Genomic DNA, 21,503 nt, shown 5'->3' with positions numbered 1-21,503 from the left:
GAGGAGGAGGAAGAGGAGGAGGAAGAGGAGGAAGAGGAAGAAGAGGAAGAGGAAGAAGAGGAGGAAGAGGAGGAGGAAGAGGAGGAAGAGGAGGAGGAGGAAGAGGAGGAAGAGGAAGAAGAGGAGGAAGAGGAGGAGGAAGAGGAGGAAGAGGAAGAGGAGGAGGAGGAGAAGGAGGAGGAGGAGAAGGAGAAGGAGAAGGAGAAGGAGAAGAAATAATCATCACAGAATTTTCCTCCCTCCCTTCTAGGTTTCATCATCTCTGACATGTGTTAGATGACTAATATTTGACTCACAAATTAAATAGGATTATCTGCAGCTTCAGGCTTCTCACCTGTTTAGGGAGATTAACGAACACCTGCTTCTTCCTTTGTTTCATTCACTCAGCATCCATATTAGCTGGCCCACAATAAAACATTCTTGAGATGTCTACCCCCACCCTAACTTTAGCTAGGAATAGAAAACACTAACTTCTGGTCCTCAACAAGTAAATAATTTCAGGGAGTTAGTTATTCTCATGCTCTCTTTGAGGAAACCTCCCCAAATCACCCCTCTGCTCACATTTGTGTAAGCATTCACTGGCACTGTTGCAAGAAATTATTTTACCTAAAAGTAAAATAAATTTTAGTGCTCTTCTTTAAGTGCCCTCTGTGACTTCTTCTGTGTACCTTGTACTTATCTAGTTCTAATTGGATGTCGGAAAAAATGGTTTCAAAGATTACACACGTATTTATATAATGTGAACTATATATCACATAGTTTACCAATATTACAAAGAAGATGAATTTCACATAAAAATGGCTACAGGGTAAATGTGGGTTTGTTTGGGGTTTTTTTGTTTGTTTGTTTTTTTGTTTTGTTTTGTTTTGTTTTTTTGCATTGATAATGAACTAGCATTTTGGTAAGCTGGAGAAACCCTATTGCTCCATAACTTCTTCCCTATTCTGTGCTGGGAAAATGCTGAGTTAGTTTAGACCTTCTGCTCTCAAGATCAGCTGCCACACCAGCTCCCTCAGGGCCCACAGGCATCTCATTGGGGTGAGCCTCTCCGGCTGCCATCTGTGGGGCGTGAGGCACATTTTCAGTCTGATACCCTTTTCTCAGCCTCCTGCTACATGTATTCCTTCCTGTTACAGGAGCTGGAAGAAAGCCTGTGGCTGTGCAGACAAGATAACCGAGGCCTCAGAAAGACACAGTATGACTCTTGGCTATGCCCACCATTTTGAGCAGGCTGCCAATTTTCATCTTTGAGGGCTGGCAACGGTATCCCCAGACAACAGGGCTGAAAGACTGTAGGTGACATGAGCATAGTGGTAGGGCACAGCAGAAGAGCATGGATTTTGGAATTATGTACAGTAGGGGCAGATCCCTCCTCTGCTGTTACCATCTGTCTCTAGATAAACTGCTTCGGCTCTCCAAATTCATTTACTTCTGTTTCTTTGTATTGTTATATTGTTCTTGTTCTGGCCTTATTGAGAAAAACGAAGATGATGCTCTCAAACCAACTAGTAGCATACCTAGTTTATAGTGCAATCTCTTACAAATTAGTCATTCTGATAGGATTCGGGGATAATACTATATAGAAGCAGGTATCTGTTGTATAGTTGACTCAGGACACATAACACACAGCGTCAAGACAGCAGATATTGTGGATCTTGAGTCCTGTTCTTACAATGTCAGTGGAGTTTAATAACTGTTTCATTTCATTTCTCAATACAGATTTCTACCAGCAACTGCAAATGGAATAACTTTTTTGTATTTTCTTTTTGTATACTAGAAAATATGATTCCACATATGCTGTTCAATATCATTAACTGGGTCTGTGTAACTATAGTCAGATTCACGTTTATATATGGAAAGAAAGTTATATTTATGAAGGGAGCAAGATGCATGGACTGCATGGGAACGCACTGCAGCTTTTCGAGAAGATGCTGACTCATTCCATATGCCTTTAATCCACTGAGCTGCTAAGCAGCCAATCCCTGTGCTTTTCTCTGGTTATTTTGTCTTTCTTTTCCCTTAAGCATTGAGAGGCTGAAATAAGAGAACATTAAAAACCTGGATGATATTAACATCCTATATAAATTAGTGTATGTAGAAAGAGATCTACACATGGTGGGACTAATGTATAGCAAAGGATGGCCAAGTTGGTCATCAATGGGAGGAGAGGCCCTGTGAAGGTTCTATGCCCCAGTGTAGGGCAATGCCAGGGCCAGTAAGCAGGAGGGGGTGGGCAGTAGAAGGGGGAGGGAACAGGGGTTTGTTTTTTGTTTTATTTTATTTTATGTTTTTTCTTTTTGTTGGAGGGGAACTTGGGAAAGGAGATATTGTAAATAAAGAAAACATCTAATAAAAAATGCAAAAAACAAAGAAAAAAGTCAGGTAAGCCTTATGACACATAGTTCTTGGGAAAAAAAGAAAGAGATTGAAATACTTTGGTTTGAAAGGTAGCAGTACCATGTCTGAGTTTAAATCTGCTATCCCGATCATTTAAATATTGGTCCTGTCTTCTCTCCTCTTTCCCAGGTTTCTAGTTGGTTTCAGAGAACAATAAGAGATCTGCAGGAACAGAGTCTGGGTTCATCACTTTCAGACAACAAAGAGCTAATCTGCGAGCATGAGGGCCTGATAGTCAAAGCAAAGGTAAGAAACATTAAAATAAATGGGAAATGCAAGCAAGATTGCTCTTGGAATATGCTTGAATCATTTATAGATTGCATAGAAATGATCACTAGAGCAATGGGTAATCTTCTAGATACTACCCAGTATCTTCTAAAGTAACAGTAAGACCGCAACTTACACACACACACACATACACATCTACACATACACTCACATCTACACACACACTCACATGTCATAATTATTGTCTACTCTGAGTATAAGAGATGCTTTCATTAAATGATCACAGACCCCTGAGAAATTTATTCATTTTTTTTAATGATTTGACTGAACAAACAAAGCAGAGGCTTGGGTATAGAGAGTGGCTTCATCAAAGTTATGTCTTATCCCAGGGAGAGGTGGAATTTGATTCTGTCTAATCCAGGATCCCAGCTCTTCAATATTAAACTTCACTATATTTTTGCAGAGTGGTTCTTTGCTGGTGCGATGGTTTTGTTTGATTGTTTTCTGCACACCACATGGTCACCTCGCTGGTTTCCAGGCTCACTTACTGCTCTCAACTTCATCCTCCCTCTCCCTCACTTGCTTCACATTCCTCTGTTTTGCAAGGAATGGGTTCCCAGCCAGGCATCACTTGCAGGTGGTCTGTAGAGAACTAAAGCTTATTTTGGTGACCTAGTACAGGGAATTACTCTAGAACATCGTAGATGGTTAGTAGTTTCCTGGGTCATGAAAGTTGTGAGACACTTGTTAGTGGCTGAAAGCAAGGAAGACCAACCACATACTCATTTGAGACTTGATAGAAGGCTTGCAGGGATAGATTGTATTTAATTAGGGTTAAATATTCTAAGGACATGACATTCTTAGTTTCATGTTACCTTCTTGCTGTGCTTGAATGCTTCAAGTATATTGTAGATCTTCACAAGTCTAGTCTCAATGTTTAAATGATTGTTAAAAACATGCAATTACAAAAGAAAAATTACCCTATAATAACTGCTCATTTAAAACATTTTCAGATTTATTTGCATGTTAAGGTTTTTCATTGAAGTAATATAGTAATTTATTCTATATGTATCAAACTTTATCAGTGAGAATGATTCTATCAATATCCTTATATATTGAGAACCAGGAATGATTCAACTTGCATAGGATACTTACTTTTGAAAACACAGGAACAAGAACAGCATGCTCACATAAGTTAGACATACTTGGATTTCTGTGACTGTGCATATGAAGTAATGAGAGTTGTCTCCACTTGAATATTCACCTATGACTTTGGTTCTAGGAATGTACTGTGTCTGGTGTTGTTCACAGTTCACATTTGAAACTATGTAGTGTATAAAGAGAAAAGGGCCATGAACTTGCTATGTAAGGACTATAGATGAACACATTTGTTTCTTTTCACAGTCAGAATTATTTGAATAAGCTTGTCTTGTTGTAAGACAAGCTACAACAATGTCAAAGGCAGCAATTTGCCAGATATTCCCACTTTCCTTGAAAGCTTTGGCTGAGATGAATATTTTAATTACTAACATTAATTCAGATCACATCATACTATAAATCACATAATATGTGTGTGTATATATACACACACACATATATATAGTTATCCATATATGTATATATTTGTTATAGATATCTATAACAAATACATATATTTATACTTGTTAAGGAATACACATATATTTTTTTCTCTACAAAATCTCTGAATGGATAAGATCACATCCAGCAGAGCTAGAGAAGATGTGTTGGCTGTGAATCAAGCCACTGCAAGGCCACAGGACTGAAAGAAAAACTATAGAGTTGAGTACAGTTTCAGAGCTAAAACATCAGTACTGGTTCCAGATGAAGGAATGGGTGGCTGAATGGATAGCAGGTGAAGGTAGGTAATCATAAGGACAGACAGAAGAAGATCTGAGTGGAGTGTCTACAATGTAGAGAAGTCAAGCTGAAACCCCAGGGGCAGCTGAGAGTTCTACACTCTGACCAGTTGTGAGTTTTCAGTTATCCATCATCCACTGCAGGGAGACACATTTCTGAAGAAGCCTGAGAACCATACAATGTAGTACGATACAAATTCAGAGGGAAGCTTGATACTCTACCACTTTATAAAATATTAGTAGGAGGTTTTTCCTTGGTGCTTGTAAGATCCCCTGCAATAAATAAAACTCTTTTTCCCTTCTTCTTTTTTTTTATCAATGAAAAGAAGCCTAGGCCATAACCTTTGGCTCATTCCCTAACTAGCTCATAACTTCTTTAACCCATTCAAGCTAGTCTATGTCTTCCACATGGTTCGTTACCTCTCAGCTTCATGCGCCAGGACAATTTCCTCTGTATTCTTTTCTGAGTTCATCTATGTGGCTAGTTACCTCTGCTCAACTCCCATGCTTCTAACCTCCTCTCTGTTCCTGCATGAACCTCTTAGGCCTCTCATTATTTCCCAGCATCCTCTCTTTTCTTGCCACTGTCCCACCTCCTATTCCCTGTATCTGATAATCGACCATAGGCTTTTTTATTGACAGGTGATGTCATAAGTGATTCTCTCTATACTCCCAAACCCTTAGCTCTTGGCCAAATTCACAATACCAGGCATGTGCTTCCTCTTACAAAGTTGGCCTTAAATCCAACTAGAAAGAACAGTCATATTAGTATCTCATCCATGGGCATATCTTAGCACATGTGCCATTTACTGTATAGTTCATAGGACTCACAGCTTGGTAAGACTTGATGACTCCCACTCAACTCAGCAGCCTGCATACATACCACCTTTCAGTACATTCAACTCAAAAAATTCTCTCCAGAATATCTACTGTTTGGAAGTCCACATTATTCTATTCCAGACAGTCACATGCCCCGGATGCTGCTGTGTTATTTTTCCTGAAGAGACAGATATCTTTCCATTCCAGTCCATCTTGGTGATCAGTGAGCTTACTAGGATTCCTTACAGAATCACAGATGAAGGTTATTTATTTATAGGTGCATCACTGAAAAGTACAGCCCAGCATGGGTGATACACTTTCAAATAAAGCTTCCTCCCTGGAGTTCCAATCCCAGTCAACCTTCTACTTCCTATTTCCTTTTACATGCCTGGCTCAATACCCAGCTGGGGAAGAATGGCATGCAGCCTGGGAGCATTATCAGGGTTGAGTGGCTGGGATCTCAGGTGAGGGTCTCATGATCTTCTCTCTCCTATGGGGCCTGATCTCACTAGGGAATCCTTCATGTAATCACAGCCACTCTGGTTTTACATGGCAATGGTTATGACATAGTTGGAGGATTGAATCCCAGTAGAATCAACCTTTCTAGGGGTCCCAGTTGAAGGGACCACAACTCTTACTAGCTATTTCATGCTCCCTAATGCTGTACCCAAATTGCTGGTCCTACAGAGGGGACTAGCTCCCCAATCTGTGATACATAGAGCAAAATGAAACTATGAAGGCTTGTCTGAACAAGCTATTGAGAGTGCCAGCTTGGTAATGCCAGTGCATGTAGCCAGGCGTGCGCCCTTCTAAGCACAGGGCCAGAGAGGTCATGCCAGCCAGCTGACTAGAGAGCAGCTCTGTGCACAGTTCTGGGTGTACTTGGGGACCTTGGCCACTTAGAGATTTTCCTCAGCCACTTCGATGATCTTCTGTTTTTAAAGACAGTATATAAAAGAGGACCAATGAAGCAGAATGTCCTTAGTCCTGACCTAATTTTTCCTCCCCCTTACTCCCGACTAGCCTATGTTCAGGGGATATGTACTATGGTGTGATGGGTTGTATCTATGTACATCAAAAACCAAAACCAAACTACAACAAAACAGGGTTTAATTTCCTGCTGTATCATTCAGAACCTTGGGTACTCATTGCTTCTCCATGCCTCATTTTCACAGGCACCTGGAAAGTGGAACTTAGTAATTTTGGAGAAAATGCTAGTGCAAGCACTTACCTGAGAGTAGTACTCCCAAAATGTTTGCTTTTACATCCTTCAGCCAGACTTTCAGATGGTTTTCAATAATCTCATTCCTTTGAGAAAGGATTCAATTTTTATATACCCCAAATAGGATGCAGCACACAGCATTCTGAACTCATGTTTGTGTGTGGGCATGTGGAGAGGAATGGGATGTCATTTTCAAAGAGAATTGATCAGAAATAAGGCATCAAGTTGGGGGGTCATTACTGAAACTCACATAAGTAATCAGGTTTACAGGGAAGGCAGGTGCCTGGGCTTCCCATGGCGAGACTAGCCAGCAAGTCTTTTCTAAATAAATTGCAAAAATGTCTCCATTGTTTCTAGCTGGAATACATTCAAATCAAGAAACAGAGTAACTTCCATGGCTCTCCTTAGTTTTCAGGGTGTGTTGAAATAGTTGAGCTGAACCTTGAAGTATGACTCATTGTTTTAGCTCTGCCATCTTTACTTAGTATAAAATTATCTATTCATGTATGTAACTGAAAAGAGAATAGCAAATGCAGATGATTTTAAATCCTTGGATGGCACGTAAGTCAACTTGAAGTCCTAAGGCTTAATTGCAGCCTTTTAGGTCAGAATCAGTTACATAGTCCAATCTGGGCTCCCATGGCTTCAACCCTCCATACAGTTTGGCCCTTAGCAGTTGGTGACGTGTGGAGTATTGGGGCCCAGGCTTCTCAGTGCTGGCTACACACAGAATCCTGAGAAATGCTGGAAGATTGTTGATATCTGGGTCTCATTGCCAGAGAGTCTTTGTACCTGTTTGGGCACATAAGGCTAAAAAAATAAAAATAGAAACAACTCACTGTCAAGCTTAAAATATTAGTGTTTTTAAATTTAAAAAACACAAAACAACAACTAGAACAACAATAACAACAGAGTTTGGGCTCTTCTAAAGCCTGAAAGGTCTCAGGGGCTGCAGAGGTGGCTCAGTGGTTAAGAGCACTTACTGCTCTTGCAGAGGACCAGGGTCCAGTTGCCAGCACTGCTTGGCAATTTAGAACTGTTAATAACTCTAGATCCAGGGGATCCAGTGCCTTTCTTGCACTGCAATTATGTGATACACTTACATACATGCAGGCAAAATACTCATACACCCATCTACACAAAATAAAAATAAATAAAACCTTTAAAAAAAAACCTTCAAAGATCTGGCATCGCCAAGCTTACCATTCCACATAAGACATACAAGGTTTTGGCTAGAGTCCAGTTTTTTGTTTGTTTGTTTGTTTGTTGTTTTGTTTCTTTAGAAAGGGCATGCACACCCAAGAACTTCCCACAAAACACACCATTCCCCTTTAAAGATGAATATGCCTCATCTTGCTACTTGTCTACACCTTGCACCTGTGAATAAGCTCTTGGGAGCTGATGGGCAATGAGATGCCCTCCAAACAAGGGAACCTGCTCTGCAGAAAGTCAGCATGAGCAGATGAGAAGGGAGGCTGAAAATAGGAGGGTAGTGAGGACAGAAGTAACTTTAGAGACACGTCCTAGTCTCTTTGGCGATGGAGGTTATTAATTTGCATCTTCTAGAGAGACTTTCAGCCATGCAATGCAAGTGTCTCTCCCAGATTTCCTATCAAACCTAGAGGCAGAGACTGTGTGTAACAATTACCCCATAAGAACTTATACTAGGGCTGGAGAGATGACTCATTGGTTAAGATCACTGGCTGCTTGCTCTTCCAGAGGTCCAGAGTTCAATTCCCAGCAACCACACAGTTGCTCACAACCATCTGTAATGGGATCCGATGCCCTCTTCTGGTGTATCTAAAGACAGCTACAGTGTACTCATATAAATGAAATAAATAAATCTAAAATACGGGAAAAAAAAAGACTTTACTCATGCTTAAATTTACAAGGGACTTAAAGGTTTTATTCATGCATACCCATACTCTCATGGTTCTTACAGATGTGTGTATATTTGTTATATTATGTATAGTTGTGTTTCTATGTGTGTATATATACATATCTATACATATATACACATATATATGTGGTTATATATGTACATACATACATACATACATACATATATACATATGGAAGAGAACTGAAAATAGATGCTCACACAAAATCATGTACATGAGTGCTCACTGTAGCAGACAAAGGGTAGAAGTAACTTAGATACATAGATAAAATAGTGTAGTATATCCATATAATAAAATATTTCTCAGCCCTAAAGAGAATGAAGTACTACATCACAGTGAGAACAGACCTGGAAGAAGCCAAACATAAAAGGTCAGCTTGTACACGTTCATTTATGTAATTCATACAGAAGAGGAAATCCGTAGAGACCAAAAGCAAATTAGTGTTTGGCTAGGGGTCGGGGAGAGGGGTATATTGACTGTTTAACGGGCCTGATTTGTCCTTTGGGGGCCATGGAAATTATTAGTGACACACAACATTGTAAACATACTAAGTGTCACTAGGTAAATTTTGTAAACTTTTTATTTATTTTACTGCCATTGTGAATCCATATGCCAAGCATTTTGCTGAACATGGTTGTATATGAACATATTTAATCCTTAAAACCAGCAGACAAGTAGGCAGCAATTACTGTCCTGCTTTTACAAAAAGAGAATAAAATTGGATCAGTTTGTTTGTTTGTTTGTTTGTTTATAGAGCCTGAGATGGCACCAGAAATACATAAAGGTGTTGAATTTTATCTTTATGTCTTCTACTTATTTTCAATAGGAAGGAATATATATGTACCCACATACTATATATGGTGTTAATTTTCTTTTTTTTTTTTTTTACATTTTTTATGGTATTAATTTTCTGTGATTAGTTTTGTGTATTTTTTTCACAAAATAAAACTGTATTGTTCAATTACAAAGACAGAATGAGAAAGCGATTATAAGGAGGCACGTATACTAGCTGTATAGGTGGGAATTATGCGTGCAAATTACTCAAATTGACTTGCAGGAAATTTTACTTTACTTTCTTGTCTCATAATAGAAAGCTTCAAGGTAGACTTTTTCCCCTTGAATAAAGTTTCTGTGGGACCATAGCACTGGCACTTTTCACTAGATATTCAAATGACACTGTTTATAGGAACTTGGGGCCAAGACCATAGAGCTAGTTTGTGAAGTCAACCACAACTGGAAAATATTTTTCAATGACTTGGAAAACCAGACCAGCTAATGACTCATGGAAGCTGGTCTTAACCTTGAAGCTGGTGAATGTGAATACTACTGAAGCAAAATATGCGAGGTTGTGTATTTGTACAGTTTGCTTCTGACAAAGCATGTAGAGACCATGTGTGTGTATGTATGTGTGTTTGTGTATGTATGTATGTATGTATGTATGTATGTATGTATGTGTGTGTGTGTATGTACGTATGTATAATTGCTGTTATATGCTGTTTCTGTTTAACTCACTGGGGAGTCACTTTAATACCTTCCATACGGACCATCCTATAATCAAGGGGTCCAGTTGCCCAGTGTCCCCCAACACTTGCCATTTTGTTTTGTTTTGTTTCATCATCCTGTGTGTGGAGACCTAGCGTAGCCTTTTTACATGGTTGTTTGTTGTGCACATTTTTTTTTTTGAGGAGATTTCCTTATAACCCCTTAACCATAGCACCCTTCCATGAGCAGAAGCTTTTAATTTTTATAAAGTCCAATTATTTTAAATGCTGTTGTTTATGGGTTTTTCATTTTCATTTTTTTTTTTTTTGTGCTGTGACTGCTAAATCTAAGGTCACAAAGATTATTCTTGTGTTTCCTTTGAGGGATGTTGTAGCTTTTGTATTTAGGTGGTTATTCTGTATAGCGTAGATTTTGGTGTATGGTATGAGGCAGGGGATTGACTTCATTCTTTCTCATGTGGTTGTCTAGAGTTTTTTCACTTCAGGAACTGAATAAAAGCGTTTTCCTGATTAAGTGATATTGGCACTTCTATCAATAGCTGCACATGCTGGGGCTTCCTTCTGGATTCTTGTCCCTATTCCATGGGTCTAAGTCTGTTACACTGATGTGCCACATCATTTTAATTTGAAAGGAAAAAAGGAAGTGTGGAAGTGTCAGGTCTCTTTTTTGTTTCCATCTCAATATTTTTAAAGGCCATTTTGGCTCTTCCAGTTGCCCTGCAGCTTCATGTGAACATTACGATCAGCCTTCCATTTCTTCAGGTAACTCAGGTAACTCCCTGCAGAGCCTGCCAAGAATGATTCTGTATCTAAATAGTTGGAGGAGTATTACTGTCTTAATTTTTTTCTTTTTAAATTTTTTTATGTTATATGCCTGGGTGTTTGTCTGCATGTATGTCTGTTTACCACATGCATGTGGTGCCCACAGAGGCAAGAAGAGGATGTAGGATCCCCTGGGCCTGGAGTTGCAGATGGGTCATTTGTCACTGTAAGTGCTGGGAATCAAACCCACATCTCCTGGAAAAGCAGCCAGTGCTCTTAACCACAGAGCCATCTCTTCCAGTCTCTAGTATTGCCATCTTCCCAATATTAAATTTTCATTTATTTATGCTTTTACTGCATCTCTCCGCCCTTTCAATGCTGATAAGTAAATTTCAGCGTACTAGTCTTATACTTTTTCCATTAAATTTATCCCTGGCTCCTTTATTCTTTCTAATGTTACAATAATAATGGCCTTCTAGTTCCCGGATTGGCCATTGCTACTCCTTAGGAGCACAGTGGATTTGAGAGTGAAAGTGTGTTGCTTCTGGGAGGGTTTGAGAATTCCACTGGATTTTCTGTATGTAAGATCATGGCACGTGCACCCCTCCTTTACAGCCTTTGCTATGTTCATCTGTCTAACTGGGAAAAAAAAAGATTGCTTTTGCATAGATCTGTAGACCAAAGGTTCTCAAACTACAAGACGATTTGAGATATCAGGCTTAGGATGTGGTTGCAGCAGTGTCTGCATTTGGAGCAAACTCCTATGGAGTGCTCCTGATGTTGCTCTTTGAACCACACTTTGGAGGTCAAAGATATAAAGAAAAACAAACAACAAAGCAACGACAACAGCAAAACCAAACCAGTGAAATCCAAGAAATGTAAGTTGTAAAGTTCCCAAAGACAGTATGAATTGTAGCCATTATTAGAACACACAAAGTGTAAATTTACATCTGTCTTAGATTGATATATATATATATAAGTTATGTACACCTTGTGTATGGCATGGCTGGTGGCTGCAGCCCGCATGCACATATGTACACCTTGTGTATGGCATGGCTGGTGGCTGCAAAGGTCAGAAGAGGGCATCAGATCTCCTGGAACTGGAGTTACAGGTGGTTGTGAGCCACTATGTGGGTGCTGGGAACTAAACCCTGGTCTTCTGCAAGAGCAACAAGTGCAGGAGCCATCTCTCCAGCCATGATAATATAAATCTAGATAGATCCCTAGTCTCTGAGGTTATGGACAAGATTGTCCATGCTTGGAACTTGGTTTCTTGTTGCTGCTTATTTCCATTCCCCTTGGACCCATTACACAAGTGATTGAAGATCAAAAGATAAGCATTCAAAATGTCTGATTATCCCTTTGAAAATGTAGGGGTAAGGAGCAGAGATGAACTGGAAGGAGTTGGGGGAAGGGAAAAAAAACATGACCATAATTGTTTCATGAGTGAAACTGTGTTATTATCTTCCTTAAGTATCACTGAAATGGAACATTCAGTATAAAGGAACTACTTGTATATTTCTTTGGTGCTTCAGGAGGTGTGGGGAAATATCCGGAATTCAAATAACCAGTTTTCAGGTTGTCAAATATTTTCTTAGCATTTCACAGGCATGTGGAGGTGCCTTCTTCTCATGCCTGTGTATATTAACTTATACAGAGAAACTCACCATTGCAATGTTGAATCTCTGTGTATATTAACTTGTACAGAGAAACTCACCCATTGCAATGTTGAATCTCTGTGTATATTAACTTATACAGAGAAACTCACCATTGCAATGTTGAATCTCTGTGTATGTTAACTTATACAGAGAAACTCACCATTGCAATGTTGAATCTCTAGTTATTCCATGATGTCCTTCACTGAAGATCACAAAATTTGTGAAGATACGATAAAAACAAATCGATCCACATTGGATCTGATGACTGCGAAGAAAAGCCTGTGAAATGGAGTAGAGTCTGCTTTCTTTGCACAGCATTGTCTGCATTGAAAATCAACTCCGTACCACCTCAAGGCAGAATTAGCCACGTGCTCCAAACCTTAAGATACCTGCATCCACCCATCTCAGTCCCTCTGTCTTCATTTCACTGAATGATTAGTTTTACTTGCCTGATTTCTAAATGAACCTCCCAATTATAAGCAGATGTCATTTTTCACAGAACATAAGTTAGAAACAATTCCATCACTAGCAGTCACAAATCTGTATAAATAGTATTGAGTTTGCCAGTGAGCCTTGGGAAAATCCATAAAACAATGAGTTTTATTTTTATTTTTTATTTTTTTTAGTAACCCAGTTCTTGCCTTTACTTGGGGTTAGTTTCAAGCTCGATGAGCCATACCCTTTTAATTTCCAAGGCAAACTTGCATTTTAAAACTCCCTCAGAAATATGCTGAGTTCCAAAACGCAGCCTACTGTGGCAAGAAGTTGCTAGGCTGGGGCCATGCGATCTGGAACCCCAGCTCATTCTGTTTGGGTTTGGCTTTCTTTTTTGCCTCCTCTTCTTCCTGATTCTTTATCATTGGTCAATCATTAAGTGGAAATTCCCACAAAGCACGGCTTCTTGTAGTTCCTTTTTTTTTTAATGATGCATAACCATACGGTAATGGTGGAATAAGTGTACTTTCTGTGGCTGCCTGCAAAGCATTTTGTCAGTGCTTAACATGGTCATGTCTCAAAACACTATGACCTTCTGTGCTACTGTAATGTGCAGTTGGTGAGCACCCAGTTCCCAGCCTTAAGCTTCCCCAAGGAACTTTGTTTTTGGAACCCATCCCTTATTTCATCGCAGCCTCATCTGGAGCTGCTGTCTCACAATCTCCATTCCATTCTTTGGCTGCATGGACCACTAAGCCTGGGCCACAGTGGCTGCTGTATCAATTCAATCACCCTGTCTCTATGTTGCGCCATCATTCTGGAAGGTTCCGAAACAACTGGCATAACTATTTTGATTGGATCCACTAAAATGTTTATTTATATCAGCCTTGCAGTTTCCTTAATTATCATGTCAATTCCTTGTTTCAGCTTTTATTAGTTAATTAATTAATTAATTAATTTTATCTTGTGCATGGGTATTTTGCTCTATGTGTGTCTGTGTACCACATGTGTGCCTAGTGCCTCAGGGAGGCTAGGAGAAAGTGTTTTATCCCCTGGGGCTAGAGTCATGGGCAGATATGAGGTACTACGTGGGTACTGGGAATCAAACCCAGGTCCCTAGAAGAACAGCCAGTGCTCTTAACTGTTGAGTCATCTTTCCAGCCCTGACTCTCCATTCTCAACCCCTCCCTCATTTCTTAGTCATTTTTACTTCCTACCTCTCACAGTCCTCATCTGCCTTGAGCACTCTCACCTACTGATGTTACGCCTCATCTTAGACATCTCTGCCCATAGGAAATGCTTGTGAAAGTCTTGCTCTGGGTCAGCTGCATTGCTCTTATGATCCAGACCCCCTCACCCCGCCTTGCCTTGACTTTGTGCTCTGGCCAGGGCTGTTTCTTCTACAAGCATCACCCCTTGCCTTCTATCCAGTCCCACCTCCAAGCTCTGGAGCCAGAACTCCTGCCCATGTTCAAAGACCCGTGAGAGGCCATCTCAGATTCTCTAATCAGAAGGGACTGTCCTTTCCTTTAAACATTTACTCGGTTCCCATTTGAGCTCACCACAATCCCTTTTATGTTAGTCAGCTATCTCTAAGGGATGCTGAAGAATGTGTTAGATTATTTCCTATTCAGTGTGAGAGTTATAAAATGTTCCCTCCATCCCAGTGTCATTTGCCACCTCTTCACAGATTATTGAACATAGAGTCCGAGTGCTGTGGTTCCGCTGAGTCACAAGCTGCATCAGAGCCTCCAGAAGGAGAGATTCGGGGATGAAATTCTAGTCTTGACTACATTTTGTTTGAAGGCAGATGATGTCTTTCCTACCACTAGAGGCAAGGGTTTGTTCCTATAATGAAGAGAGAGAATATAAATACTTCACTAGCCCATAGGTCAATATGATTGTAGATACATTATGTTCAACAAAAAATATTTGGGCCAGTCAGGCTTTAATTAATTTTGATTGGAAATAGAAACACCAATCTGAATAAAGTTGTAATCAGCTAGGAGAAAAAATGTTTGAAGAGGGCAAGAAATCTAAAGAATACAGCAAAAGATGAGCCACTGGAGAAAAGGGTGGTTGGTGGTTCTCAGAAAACATAAATCTTGTCCATATCAGGCTCCCAATTCCTCACTTTATTAAAACCCTAAAACTAAGGGCGAACAAGCGGATTCACTTGAACTCACGTCTGGAGATTTACTTATCACGTGCTTTATTATTTTTACAATTTGCTTTCGAACTTTATAGTGTCACATAGCCGTTTGCTTCAATGCAGACCACAAACACCTGTCCTGCACCGCTGGACTATGGGCTCCACTCAGCGGCCAAACACTAGAAAGTGAAAAAAATAAAAATAAAAACACCAAGAATCTTCCAAGCTTGGGATTTGGGGGTGGGGGCGGGGTGGGGGTGGAAGGTTTGCTTGTTTTGTTCTTCTTGAAATGAGAGAACAATCTAATTCATATTCAGAAATTGATTTGGGGGATATCTGCTTATTATAGCATATCAGTCCCAGGGCTATATCAGCTAGCAGGGCTATTTATGAATAATTATTCTGATAAACCAATTTGGGGGAGCACTTCAAATTTGAGAATGTGAAGCACAGCTGATGAGTCCTTGAATTAACACAATTGCTCTAGAGGTGGGAGCACCCACCAAGTGGTGCCGCGCCATTGATTTGCTAGGAAAGAGAACTCAAACGCAAAAGTTTTGCCTGGAGCTATTTAGCAAGTTTGGAATAAAAAACATTCTTCCAGGCCCACCTCCTGCTCATTTCCTGAATTCTCTACTGAAAGGGTAAATTGAACATTTCTTTCATGCATAGGTGAGACATAGTTCTTTCTGTAAGTGGACCATGTCTTTGTGGGAATGTGCACAGAAGGGCATAGTTCACATGGCCTCTGGGCACTGCACTCTGCACGCTTGGAGGGTGAGGGACTCCTTTTTCTCTAGGATGACCCTGTAGTTGTACAGGTCAGCCTGGAAATGCCTGGAAGGGAGCATGATGGGGGAGGGGAACCTGTAAAGTAGTTATTGTCCAACTCGACATAATCAGAACTTGTGCTTTCCTGCTAGCTGCCATTCTTCAAAGCATAAACATTTCTTTCAAAAACATGCCTGCTCAAAGCAGACTTTCAAATGTTCTCTGATTAAAATTGCCAGGTTTGTTTGTATCATCTGCTAATGCAATCATGTAAAATTCTGATTTCCTGTCAATGAGTTAATCCTCCTAATGCTGAACCAAATGGGGTCATAGATTTGGGATTGAACGGGAAATGAGCTGTGTGCAGTAAGATGGCCTTGGACTTAGCCGACCTTTGGGAGCAATCCGTGAACTCAACTTGTGCTTCTGCCCCATCTGGTTTTGGCAGTGACAGCCACAGTCAGTCGTTCTCAGTCTCTTACAGATGCATTCCCTTTTGCAATTTGTCCATCTCCCCTCACCTCACAATTACATTCTGATATCAAGCACAGGATGAAAGTGCATCATAAGGTGTGGAGTTATTAGACCTTCTCTGTGGGGAAGTTTTGTGTGAAGAAAGGCTTATTAAACATTCTGTACTTGTTTCTTCTTTTGCTTTTCAAATTGGACTCATGAACGTATTTTACTTTTCTAACCTACTTAATGACAATCTGTAACTTCATTTGAAGATCTAGCCTAGGACTATGACAAAAATAAAAGAAGGAAAGAAAGAAAGAAAAGAAAAGAAAAGGAAAGAAAAGCAATCATTCCCCCTTCTTGTCTACCCACACTAATCCCCTTTTAAAGTACCCTTTCCATCAAGGAAACTAGAGAAAACACAATTTCTACAGCAAATGGAATACTGAGTGGTCCAGTTTAAAAGGGTTACCTAAATGTGAGTGATAAATGAAAACACCAGAATGACCCAGAGAGACACCCTGAGAGACTGCCACTCGGCTTTATTGGATCAGGGATATGCACGTGCTTCTAATTGGAAAGCCAGGGAAATGGCAGACCTTGGCTTCTGCTGGTGGAGGCACACACTGGAAATGTTTTATTGCAAAGTGACTAAAACCCTGTAAGAAGTTTAACACGTAGGAGACTGCGGGAACGGCTCAGCAAAAAGAACTCAGGGTTTCTCCATTGCGTTCCTCCGGCCTTGACAAAGTTGACAACTATATATATTTTTAAAGTGTGATGGATTCAGATGACTCTAAAAAGTTCTGTCTAAAAAAAAAAAAAAAAAACACAGTTAAGTGTCCCCTCAGAAAAAAAGCCCGGGGAAATACATCATTGCAGTGGTATAGAAGCTCTGCAGAAAGTGCCTGCAGATTGCCTGAAGAAAACAGAGCCAATTTTCAGAGAAGATTGAGTAGAATAACGAATGTGCCCAGCTTCGTTTAATGCCCACAGAGTTCGAGTAAGAATGTAATTAAGAATGAAGACAGATAAGCACTGAACCTGTTTCCTTTGAGTTTCTTCAGAAGGCCAGGGCCCACTCTTCCTAGCAGGATTCAAAGTAGCAGGTGACTGTGTGAAAGGCGGGATGGGGGCGGGGGGAGTGGTTCACACACTTGGCTCTGTGCTGGAACATTTTCTCTCATGTGTTTTTCAAAATTTATCCTAAAGGCATATTTATAAATATTTTTAAAGAGCAGGCCTTCTCCTTATTTATAGAAAAGAGCTTTATTATTTTGTCCAACTGGTAAAGCAAAATTACTGTTTAGGCAGTAAATTTTTATTCTATTTATGTGGACAGATAGATAATATCTATAATAGATATAGATACAGCATTTATTCTGTGAAGTACTTTGATCATCACGGAAGCCTAGTCAGGGCCCTGTGGAAGTTTGACCATAGCAGCTCCCTCAGCTAATATGGTAAATTCTTCTGTGATGATGAGAAAAATGCTGTACCATCCTCTGTGGAGAGCTGGGACAGGACCGTACCCTAACTCAGCTAGTCACGCACAGGTGAGCGGCCTCATCCTGATCATGGGTACCATCCCAAGAGTAGGTTCTAACTCCTTTTCTTAGTGGTGCTGAGAAACTTGGCAAGTGTGTAATTCCTCTGAGTTCTAATTGCCCTGTGATTAATGTGGATAACAGCTTGGGCCTTGTAGGGGGTGTGTGAAGATTAACTGAGATGATACATGAAAAGAGGTTAGCACAGTGCTACCGAATATAGGAAAGGCAGCGGTGAACCCTTTGTTGGCCTTTTGTACCCTGTCCTAAAGCTTCAAGCTACCAAGCACAGTGGCTATGGACCTTTTCTCCACATTCGGGTTTTGTCTGCCTCTTCCTTATGCATAGCATGCTGTACTGGCTGGTTTTGTGTGTCAACTTGACACAGGCTGGAGTTATCACAGAAGGGAGCTTCAGTTGGGGAAGTGCCTCCATGAGGTCCAGCCGTGGGGCATTTTCTCAATTAGTGATCAATGGGGTAGGGCCCCTTGTGGGTGGTGCCATCCCTGGGCTGGAGGTCTTGGGTCCTATAAGAGCAGGCTGAGCAAGCCAGGAGAAGCAAGCCCGCAAGGAACATCACTCCATGGCCTCTGCATCAGCTCCTGCTTTCTGACCTGCTTGAGTTCCAGTCCTGACTTCCTCTGGTGATCAACAGCCATGTGGAAGTGTAAACTCAATAAACCCTTTCCTCCCCAACTTGGTTCTTGGTCATGATGTTTGTGCAGGAATAGAAACCCTGACTAAGACACATGCTAAGAAATCTCCTCCTTGCTAATGAATGCAGAAGGTTCTAGTCAGTGCCAGTTACAAAAGTGTACCTGTTTTATTCAGCATCTTCATAAATCTAAGTATCTTTTCACCTTAGTTCAAGATCAATTAGTTCAAGATCTTAACAGGTTGCAGAAATAATGGCACAAAGCCTTGAGATGAATCAAGTGGGTCGTTAAGTGTACGAAGAAAGAAGAGGGCTGGAGAGATGGTTCTGTGGCTAAAGTGCATTTCAAGCAAGCATCGGGGCTGGAATTTGGAGCCCCAGAACTGCATATAAGTGGCCTGTAATTGCAGCCTCTTGGTGCAGAGAGTGGACCCAGAGAAGACTCGTTAGCAAGAGCCATTATATCAGTGAGCTCTGGGTTTGATTGATACACCCCATCTCAATGAATAAAGTAGAAGACTGGTTAAAAATAATCTTCCTCAACCATAGGCCTCCACATGTACTCACAGTCGTGTGCCCACACATGTGTATCCATACATGCCAAAAGATACCAATGCATACACATGCATAGTACACCATACATGCATACATAAAATAAATGGAAGGATATGAGAAAAGGAAAGGAAAGGAAAGGAAAGGGAAGGAGAGAAATGGGAAAAGTTGGGCTAGCAGTCTAACCAGTAGGCAGTTCGGGGCCTCTAAACCACAGGTGTGTTTCCTGACAACATTCTACCAGGACAATTGGACTCCTGAGATGACTAGCAAACAAAGGGTTCCTTTGTCAAGAACGTTTACCCAAATATTTCAAATGACATCACCTTCCGGAAAGGTCTTGGCACACAGCAGCATAGCAGCTTTTTTAGAACTGTCAAGGCACAGAATCCTGTTCCCCTTAATACTGTTTATCATGCTACCCAATAATATTTGGGGAACATCCCATTACCCTTAGCTCAGAACTTGGAAAAAGGGAAACTCATTCATGAAGATCAAATATTAGGTGATAGAGGTCACGCTAGAGGTGCCGGAAGAAAGTGCAGCCATACACAGTGAGGGTATGCCAGAGACTGCCACTCCAAGAACACTTGTTCTTTCTCAACATGTCTTTGCTGGTTTTGAAGCAGGAGGGCTATTTACTGTGCTTTAGACACTAATGCCATGAAATATAGTTTTATTCAAGAGGGGACACAAAGATCTATGTTAAAATCTTGAGAATACCTGTAGCAGGAAACCTGCATCTATGAGCTAGCTTTTCTAGTCAGTGAGAATTTTTGGGAGTTTGGAATCTGTATCCTCAATTTCCTGAAAGGTTAGCATGGTACAGAGGCCCATGAGCAAGCCTCTATGGTCCTTCCTTGGGGCTATGCCAACATGTGGAACATACTTTTCTGAGCCTGCACAAATACTAGAATAAAAACACAGCAAAGCGAACAAACAACAACAATAACCAAAACACATAGCCAAGCTGAGGACTTTTGAAGATTATAGTCACTAACCACACTTAAAATAGGCTCTTCCCACTCCCTCCACCCCCAATGCCACTCCTTAACTGACCTTTATTTTCATATCCTTCAATCAAAATAGTTTTCTGTTGAATAAATACTGAAACTGGTTCCATGGGCATTACAAAAAAATATGTACAATTTCTACATTTAAGGCCCACTCCTTGTCACTGAAAATACTACCATATTGTGTATTTATATTTAATATTTTTCACAATGAGAGAATAAAGGAAGTTGTAGGGAATATCAATTTACATATTGTTAACAAATGAAGCTACATTTTATCCGTATTATGGTCTTAGATTGTGGCATGTATGTAGTATTCATTGTGTCATGTGAGAGTAATGGAAACTGTAATGGCACATGACCCTAAAATCAGACTTATTTTATACCACACAATATAACCAATGTAATTTAAGAACAGGGCATTTTATATAGCAGATATGCCAGGACAGAGCCAGGCTGAGCTGTTCAAAGTCTGATGTTACATTTCTTATGCTTCGCAAACTGCTTTGTGCTCTCCTCAATGTCGTTTGAGATTGGTGTCAGAAAACACACTGCCAAGGCAGCCATCTTAGAGGTAATTACTGCTTTATGAGGCTGACTCTGGCAACAGTCCAATTTCAAGAACCTTGAACTTCCTCAAGAAATTAACAGAAAGACTGGTTTGTTCCAACTTGTAGTTTTTTCTCTCTATTGGTTGTGTTTTTAATCCTCATGCCACATGAAGTAGAAAGCTACTTCTTTTCTGACATGCTTATACATCATCAAGTGCGAAGCATTAATATGTAAAACTAGGATCAAGAAGAAAATACTGCATGATGACGGGTATTTATTTTACAATGAGTAATGAATCTGAATCTCTCTGTTTAGGCTAACACAAAAACAATAACCACAGACATTCGATTTCTCTTCCTTTGTTGTGCATTTTTGCTCCACTGACAAGGAGCCTGAATTGTGGGGCAGATACTCTTTTTACACTTGAATGAATACAAATAGAACACAATGAGTTAGAGATGTGTTTGTTTAGAGGTACAGGTAATGGGAGTGTAGAGGTAATGGTAACAGGAATGGTGTGACCTGCATATAGGGTGATCCATCAGTCACTCTGCCCTTCCCTCCCTACCCCCCATTCTCTTCTGGTTCCTGTTTTCTGTATCCCTTTCTAGTGTGACTGTATATTAGTGCTCAAACCCATAATGCAGCATTTACCTCTACATGGCTTATTAGGCTTTATGATTAAAAAATATAATGACGGATTTTTGATATATGTCCCCCAAATCTTATCAGGGATTTCAAGCAGGTATCTTAGTTCCAATTGCTATAACTTGAAGTAACATAGACAGGAAAGCTGACAAATAGTACTGATGCATCCCTCATGATTCTGAAAGATTCTGGAGGTTTGAAGGCTGAGATTGAGAAGGGACAAGGGCTCTGTTGTGATGAGGACTTTCTCCTGGGTTGCAGACTAACTTCCCCTTGTGTTCTCATATACCATGAAGGAAGCCGAGCTCCTAGCTTCACTTCATCCCGTGGGAGCTCCACGAACGGGAACTTGAGGT

General features: G+C 40.4%; 1 protein-coding gene across 5 annotated transcripts in view; it reads left to right on the top strand.

Moving 5' to 3' along the window:
- Positions 1–21,503, top strand: part of Ccdc141 (coiled-coil domain containing 141) — a 172,335-nt gene that overhangs the window by 60,481 nt on the left and 90,351 nt on the right. For all 5 annotated transcript variants that reach the window (XM_031370744.1, XM_031370741.1, XM_031370746.1 and 2 more), the window contains exon 6: positions 2,527–2,643. In XM_031370744.1, coding sequence (XP_031226604.1) covers positions 2,527–2,643 — 117 coding nt within the window. The remainder of the gene's footprint in view (positions 1–2,526; positions 2,644–21,503) is intronic.

Source organism: Mastomys coucha, unplaced genomic scaffold (genome assembly GCF_008632895.1).
Source record: "Mastomys coucha isolate ucsf_1 unplaced genomic scaffold, UCSF_Mcou_1 pScaffold15, whole genome shotgun sequence".
NCBI lineage: Eukaryota > Metazoa > Chordata > Mammalia > Rodentia > Muridae > Mastomys > Mastomys coucha.
Note: the sequence above shows the minus strand (reverse complement) of the source record. Positions and strands in the feature narration are given on the sequence as shown.